Raw genomic sequence first — 8,659 nt, forward strand, 5'->3', positions numbered from 1 at the left:
TGTCGTATCCCCGTGGCCCCATGTCACTGCCTGCCTCACCGCCTGGCACGACCTCCAGCTTCTGCCCCTCTTCATGGGCTCCCAGTTGGTTTAGTGCTGCCCCAGCTCTCAGCCCACTCCTCTTGGCCCCCATGCCACACGCCTCCCTCTTACCGTGTTCTGTGGTGGGGCTGCTGTCTCCTCCCAAGTCTCCTCCATGGAATGCCACTCTGATTTCTTCACTGTCCTCAGCGGTATTGCTGCTCCCTCTTCCCAGAGCATCTTCCGGGGATGCCACTGCTTCCCTGGTACCACACTCTATGGCGCTCCCTGCTACCAGGACTGGGGGTCAGGATGCCTGGCTTCTCCTTTCTCCGTTTTGTTGCCCTTGGTACAATGCACTGCTCACCTGTGGTGCAGGGAAGGTGAACAACTGCATGGATACTGCTCTGCAGCCTAAGTGTGTGGCTGCCAGTATACCAGCCAATGCAGCTGAGTTAACTATAGACTTAGCACTCACAGCAGTACTCAGTTACTGCTGCTTTTGCATGGATTGGCCTTCCTGTGGAAAGGGGGGGGGGGGGCTGCTAGAGGCAATATTAGTATTGGCCTGACCTGATGAGGGATATAGGCTTATTCAATCAACTCTTAGTTTCCCCAGCTTTACTGTCTGGCAGTTTTCATGCAGGGGATTTGTAGAAACCAAGGTAAAACATTGACAGGTTCCCAAACTGGAAAAGAAGAACAATTCCTTCATCCCAGCTTTCAGAGACATCTGGTTATATCCATGTTCCTTAGATAAACCTGAGAATGAGTTGTTCCCTCACGTGAACCAAGTGGAGCATGAAACTGGGATATCAGGAAAAAACTTCTTCACTGTTAGAAAAGTGAGGCAGTGGAACAGACTGCCTGAGGAAGTTGTGGATTCTGCATCACTGGAAGTGTCCAACAAGAGGCTGGACAGTCACTGGTCAGGGATGATCTAGGCGCAGCTATGCTTATGTTCTGCTATGGGGGTATTTTTATGCTTCTGGGCTTTGCTGGTTGCCCCCTCCCCAGAACCGTACCTAGACTCCAGGCGGCCCTGGGCAAACTTTTACTATTGGGCCCCCCTTTGCCAGAGATAATAATAATAATAATAATAACAATAAAAGTTACCGTTTCCAGGGCCCCTTTCTGTCCCAACCCCAGGTGGCCACCCGGTTTGCCCATGCCTGTGTCTGGCCCTGCCCCTCCCCACCTTTTTGATACATGTGTCAGGGTGTTTTTAAGGCTTCCTCAGAGGCATTGGGTGTTTGGCTGATTCTATGAGATATCCAGATGTCACAAGGTCATGAGGAAAAGACTTTGGTCCTTCTTTCACATTCAAGGAGGCAATGACGTGACATTCAGGCTGAAGTAATCAAAGCCAAAGAGTAGCCAAAATAATAGGAACAGCTCATGTCAGATGTTTTTGATCCAGGAGGAAAGAAGGGACACATACAGTTTATACTGCAAGTTTATTACAGTAATACAGTCAGATTAAATAATCTTCATAGCTGATATATTTATATCAGAGACTGTGTCTCTTTATATGTGTCTATATATTTTATTTTCAGTACACATTGCAATCATGTCATCTTTACCATGCAGAGAATAATATACAAACACAATCATATGGAATTAAATTTTCTTTAAAAAAAAAAGGAGAGAGAGAGAGAAACCTAAATTACAAAGTATGGCTTTAATTTATAAGAAAGTCATAACATACAATGAACATTCATTTGTACCTTAGGCTCGGCAGGATTCAATTTCAATCAGTAAACATTAGTGGTTGTCAACTTCATACTGGACCCAAAAAAACAAGCTCAGGGAATGCCCATCAAAGGTAGCTCCCATTCAGAGAGATGGAAAATATACTAAAAAAAAAAATGCTAATGATGTAAAAAGTCTCCATGGATTAGCTGTACCATTTGCTTATCTGCTGAGGTCAAAAGCTGAGGTCAAAAGTGCAGTGTCTGGAAGTACACAGAGGTACCCAGGGGGCCAGATTCTGTTCCTATTTACTCCTGAATAATCTTAGGAGAACTCTATTGATTTCAGAAGAGTCACTCCAGAAGTAAAAAGGTGCCACAGATTTCAGAAACTGGCCCTGTGGTATTAGCAGTGATGCAGTACTCCATTAAATCCACCAAAACTCCCACAGGCTTTAGAGCCTCAGCAGGGGCATCTACGGTGCTCCAGTATAGCTGCATCTGTGCTACCTTGTGAACTAGAAACTGGGTAGTCATCTTATTGTGCTGATGCTGCACACTCCCCAGTAGGTTCTTCTTCTCAGCAGGACTACTCTCCCTTCAGCTCAACAAGTAACCAGCACAGAGCAGGTAGGGAACATCATCACGCCGCTGCCTAGTGCTGTACTGAGGTGGTATGCTTCCAACCAAATGTCAATAGAGAAGAAAGTTTAGGAGCTATGTATAAAAGATTTTGAGTAAAAAAAAAGATATAGAAATAAATGGTGACACAATAGCAAAGCCGCTGCTGCCTGATCATGGCTGTCAAGAGGCTGTGGACCACTGCTACTTGTCGGTCAGGGACAGATCTCTTGCTTCAAGAGCACAGGCTACTGGCACTTTATGTGAAGAAGCTTCCTTAGCTATTGTCAGTATAATGCTTGTGGTGCAAAGCCTGCTTGATTTTATATATGTAGAGGCTGATTTCTTAAGGCATTTATCACTATAGTATCTGAGTATCTCATGTTTTTTCATTATCCCAGAAACTTCCCCAAAAGGAGCAGTTCTGAGTCTGTCCTGGAGAGGGCAGATACACACACATGCACACACACACACACACACACAAATGAACACACACACACACACACATGCACGCATGCACACACACACACACACACACGTACTCATTATAACACGACTCACAAAGACAGAAGTAAAAAGAAAGTCATATCCTGCTAAGCCCATTGATAATCCGGAGGCTGGTATCAACTTATTTTCCTTTTATTTTCTCTCTATCTCTCTTTCACTACCTCTTTTATTTTCTTTTGCCCTCCCCCCCTCCCCAGTTTAAAAATAAAAATCTCAAATTACACTCATTCAGTGTATTTTTATGCCAAATGTAAACATTGCTATACGGCACCTAGCACCCTTTTTGATTAAAAAGTAAAAACTAAAAGGAAATGTATGTATTTTTCATGCAAGTGCAGGGATTTTTCCTCTAGGAAGATTCAAGTCTAGAGACTGACAGGTTGGAGGGAAGGACTGTACAAAAGATCTAGACTTTTAGTTTTGTTTGTAAGCAGGTTTACAGAGGATGATGAACTAAGAGATTGAATAAAAAGAATCAAGTGTGATGATGCTGAGGTAGATTTGGCTGCGTAAGGTGTAATGTGTCTTACTGAGAAGGAAGACAAACAAAATAACAAATAAACAGGCAGATCAATGCTAAGGACAGATGAACCAGGATAGAAAACCATTCCTTTCTAACAGAAAAGAAATCCCACCCCAAAAGCAGCCTCACAATATGGCCTGCATAGTCAGCATAAGTATAGACTTCTGTCCTCCAGCTTCATCTATGTCTTAAGGCCTGGCGACTTGATGAGCACAGGCCACTACACAGCCACTAGATAGTAGCAACTTTTAACAATCCCTTGGTTGCTGTGAAAATGCACAGACCTTCCCTTACAGCTTGAAATACAGAAAAGTTCCTTTCCCCTGCAATAGTAGGTATTGCTGACTCATATCCTATTATGGTCCTGGGTATGACTGTTAACTGCATCCAACTGGAGGGCTTGGTGGCAACATGGAGTATATGGTGCCTCAAAACCCTAGCCCTCACTGCCTTGTGGGTACTCCTTTGGTGGAGAAAAGCTATGGGACATACATCACCCTGACAGAAACACACCCTCGCTGAGTCAACAGCAGTTCTTATCTGCTGCTCTCTGGCAGAAGCTACAACTGTCGAGGACCTGAACATCTGGACTTGGTTTAGCCTTTAGAGTCTGTCTCAGTGGTCTAAAGTGGGGACGGTAGGCATTAGGCAGCCTCCACTTCTCCACACTCTTGCCTAGGCATACGTGTTCAAGGTCTTGGTGTGATGGTCACAGGACTCCTACAAGGAGATTCATCAGGCACCTGACTACACCATAATCCAGAGTGCACCCAGCTGAAGGTGACCACATTCAAACACTCATAAACACATGAAGTTCCACACTGCAGTTGAACCAATCTAACTTTGCAAACAGAAAAGATCTGGATAAGCCGGAGCAATACTGCATTGCAAGCTTAGACCTGGCAAAAGGTGAAATTTGCCTCTGAGCAGGGAGTTGACAAATGCCTCTGCAATGTTTAAGGCCCAGATGTGTCTCAAGTGCTGCCCTGGTCCTCTCTGCACCTGAGAATTTCACCCCGTGTGCCTGGAAGCACCATGTTGCTCACATGACCAATCCCTACACAAAATTCCTTCCCCTCCCCACCTCCCTAGCTTGGGTGTTCCTGCTGAAGCTCTGTTCAGAGCTGAAGGTCTAGTGGAACCCAAGACAGTATAAAAATATCTAATGAATTCCCTTCCATGTTTTTCAAGACTGAATTCCTGCTACTGGAGCCTAATTAGCATTCTAATAATATCATCCCCCTCCTCCTCCGCCTCTTCCCTGCTGACATCCAAATTAGATACTGCGACTTCGTTGCGGACAGAGCCAACGCTGAGCGCCAGCCTGCTCCCACTGACTTCCCTGAAAGCAGAATGCGGCTCACTCTGAGGAGCCGTGCTATTGTTCTGTCAGTTTGTCAGCCTTGGGAATGAAATGGATGCTTTGTTGGCCCCCGTCTCCCCTGTCTCTTGTGGGGCTGATGAGCTGCTACAGCTGGAGGAGCTTGCACACTCTCTGCAGACAGGCAGGGTGGGCCCAGCCAGTGCTTTTTATGCTAATCTACCCTCAGCTCAACGCTGCTGGGGGAGGTGGTGGGGGGGGGTGAGATACCTCTCAGCTGCAATAGCCTCCATCTCTGCCACGTTGGCCTGTGTGCCGCAGAGCCTGTCATGCTAATAGTGTCTTTGCAAAAATCCAATTTCATGTGCACACCATTTTTCAACCCCTCCCTCTTCCTCTCCCTTCCCCACCCCCCAAAAAAGGGAGTAAATCATAAAGGAATCATACAATCCTGGAGATGTCATTGGAGTAAAATACTCTGGTAAGGCATGATGCGGGGAAGAGATTAACCCATTCAGTGCTGATCCCTTATTGTAAAAGCCGTGCCGGCATTTTTTTCAATATACCAGTAATGACAAGCAAACAGTGTATTCAGCAGCACAGGAGGCTCCCAGAACATTCAGTCCCCAGAACATTTGGTAGCACAACAGGCATGTTTCACAGGGATGTATCTGATACATACAGCAGGGGCACTCCCCAGTATATTCAGCAGCCTGTCATCCACTTGTGGCTGGCACCCTGACCAGTATCACAGGGGTACTCCCCATAATTTCATATTGGCGTAAGTGGGTGCAATCCTAATGACTCCAGGGGAGGTGCACCAATTCACACCAGCTGAGAATTTGGCTTGTTACTTTACTGTAGGAGAAACAAATCGTTAATCCATACAGTAGCCATCCTATTTGACAAGAGATGTAGCACAAACTCTACTACGTGCCATGTCTTGTTCATGATCTCAAGAAAACTGGCCAGAGGAATCACACACTGCCTAGCACTTTCTCTATTGTAAGGAGACGAGCACACACTATGTGCTGCATGCTATAAATATGGGGAATTTTTGTAGCTGGGTTTGTTGGGATTTTTTTGGATACAAGAGTTAGATTTAAAAATGCAAACATGGGCTGGAATGACTGTGATTTACAGGTAAATAAAGAACGGGTCCTACAGGGAGTGTGAGTGGAGCACTGCCACTGGTGTGTCATTATGTAAGTAGTTTCCACTGCTGGGTTCTCCACAGACAGCAAGGTACCGACTGATTAACGATTGACTTCCTGATTAATAATACTGACTCAGAATAAAGCATAGTGCTCCTGGTAATGCAAGGCAAGCTGAATTGGCTCTAAGAGCCCAATCCTGTCAGAGTGTTAAAGCCTCCAACCCTTGGTTCCCAATGAAGTCAATGGGAGCACAAGGTACCCCTCACTTTTCAGGATTAAGCCCTGCAGCTGCCAACTGGACCCTGCATGCCTTAAGCAACCACAACAACATACCAAGCAAAACATCACACTGGCAAGATGTGGGTGGTTTTGATCTAAATGTCTAAATCAAGGCAGCAAGGCAGAACTGCCACTCTCTTGGGGATACCCCCCCCCCCAAACCGAAGTCAAGCCAGACTAATGTCACTCATTAAAGATGTAACTTCTATTGGCACTACCATGATTTCCATTTTTTCACTGGACAGCAAGGAAAATGGTTCCCTCCCCTTTGCACAATTCTACAGAAGCAGCAGGGATGGGATTGCCTTTTAACCCCTTAATCCCCAATGAAAGAGGAAGGTTCCTCATGGTTCTTGTATCTGCTTTTGCTCCCTCCACAAGAACACAGACCCACTGCCCCCTTATAAAGCATTTCCATCAGTATGGTGAGCACCTGGATTTTTTATTGTTTCCAGATCATGCTGTAGCAGTTTCTCACAAAGGAAACCTGGTATGTCAACACTGTCAGAGACAGTACAGTGTTTTCCCTAGGTCTGGAAGAACACAGTCCCTTCTTGACAGTGTTTGAACAATCCCAGGGGATAGGTAATTTCCTTCTATCTGGACAATTTACACAGGACACCGTTAGCATATTGGAAATTCAGATACATTGATTCTGGTCCATGGTTTTAAAAAAAATACCTTCAAATCTATTTAACCCTTTGCATGCACAACATAAAAAGGAAGGTTTTTGCTTTTAAAAGTGTCGTGCCTACAATCAGTTAGAAAACCTTTTAAAATCTTATCATGAAATACTTGAATTTTCAGATGAGACCCCCAGGAAGCTAGGTACCAAAACTGCATTGCAATTCAAAGGGAAGTGGACACCTAACTCCCTCAAGTTGCCTTTGAAAATCCAAGTCCCAAATAATAAAGTCAAGGAAAAGCATTTACCACATTTTTTGTCTGTAGCTTTTTGCCATAGGATGGTAGGGGCTTTAGTGCCTGAGGTATAGGCAGTTCCTGGATGCTTTTAGGGAAGTGGGAGGGTGGGAGAGACTGGAGAATAGTTTGCATAGCTTGCAGGTATAAAGAAGCAGGTGTGTTCCCCACCAGGCTGTTGAATTTGTCTTCCCCTAGCAAAGCTGTCCAGTGCTCAGGATGGTCCTGCAGGACTTTCCGCATCTTAAACTGTGGATTAGGCATGAAGAGCAAGAGGTAATCGAGGCAAAGCTTTTTTGATGCCACATTGACTTTGGAGTCCCACATTTGCTCCAGGATGACATCCAGAGGGGTAAGCCCTTTGCTGTCCATGATCCTGGGAGAAGCCCCATTGCCTAGGAGGATGAGGACGGTCTCTGACCTCAGCAATTCACAGGCAAGATGCAGAGGGGTTTTGCCATCTTCCAGATGAAAGCAGCCAGTCCGGTTGATGTAGGAGTTCAAGCTGGGCATCTTGTGCGCAATTTTGATGATCAGCCCCAAAATATCTCTCCTGTCATAGGTGACCGCCATGGCCAAGTGAGGAGCAGAGGATGGACAATAGCAGAAATGTTCCCCAGGTACCTTGAGAGCCTCCTCTGGAAAATGAGACAGCAGATACTGAGCGTAAGGCAGGTGATTATGCACCACTGCATAGAGAAGGGCTTCTGAAGGTGAATACGTTCTCAAGCTGGCATTCTCCTCCCAGTAAAAATATTCCATAGTTCTCATGTCTTCCAGCATCCACACAGGTTTGTGGTCTCGCACAGCCTGGTAGAACATATAAGACAAGAACTTACAGTGCCGGCTCTGGTCATCTTGAAGGCTGGCCTGGTTACTGGCCATGTCTTAGAAAATGAACAAGTCCTCCACACTGGAAGATTTGCTCACTTTGAATGCAGATCCTGATGCTGCTGCAACCTTCAGATTGTCATTGCAGCCTGGACTGCACTCGCTGGAACGCTTGGGCTGCTCATCTCCACCCATTCATTGTTTTTTCCCTTCACTGCAGTGGTTTTGTTTAGGTAAGCACAATCCCACAGGCTCGATTAACCCATGCCATGCAAGCAGATGGCTTGGCTTGTGAGTGCACCCTGCTCTGTGCATGGCACAGGTTACCAGAACACTGTCAGACTGCGAGTGATTTCACATCCACAGAGCCGTACAGAAGACAGGGAGATTCTAAAATTAGCTTGAGAGGTGAGGCAATTTTCTGTCTGCATTTGATGTCTAACCAGATCAGCTGGTACATTGCAGTAAGTATAACACCACTGTGCCTTTATTCTTTGTCTGCCCATTTCTGCATACACTATTCATCACATCGCAAATATATGTTAAAATAAAATACTACACAGTCCATATGTATTGATTATCATATAATTACTAGGCACAGCTTTTGATATCTAATAATGTGATTTGTTTTTCATAAAAAAACTATTACAGCTGGCCCATCAGAGGATACTGATGTTAATGGATTGTCGAAGAGGGATCACCACTGTATAACCAGAACTCCCCATAGAAGAGTTAAAGATGCCATGCAGTTACCACGCCCAGAGTCGGGAAGGGTATTGTGTAGTGA

The 8,659-nt window shown here is 45.3% G+C and overlaps 1 protein-coding gene across 1 annotated transcript; it reads right to left on the reverse strand.

The window, feature by feature from the left end:
• Nucleotides 1–1,469: 1,469 nt before the first annotated feature.
• Nucleotides 1,470–8,224, reverse strand: LOC102568958 (ankyrin repeat domain-containing protein 9). Its single transcript, XM_059717215.1, has one exon. The coding sequence runs from the start codon at nucleotides 7,924–7,926 to the stop codon at nucleotides 7,036–7,038; it is 891 nt and encodes a 296-aa protein (XP_059573198.1). The 5' UTR covers nucleotides 7,927–8,224; the 3' UTR covers nucleotides 1,470–7,035.
• Between the last annotated feature and the right edge of the window lie 435 nt (nucleotides 8,225–8,659).

The sequence above is a fragment of the Alligator mississippiensis genome, chromosome 1 (assembly GCF_030867095.1).
Source record: "Alligator mississippiensis isolate rAllMis1 chromosome 1, rAllMis1, whole genome shotgun sequence".
NCBI lineage: Eukaryota > Metazoa > Chordata > Crocodylia > Alligatoridae > Alligator > Alligator mississippiensis.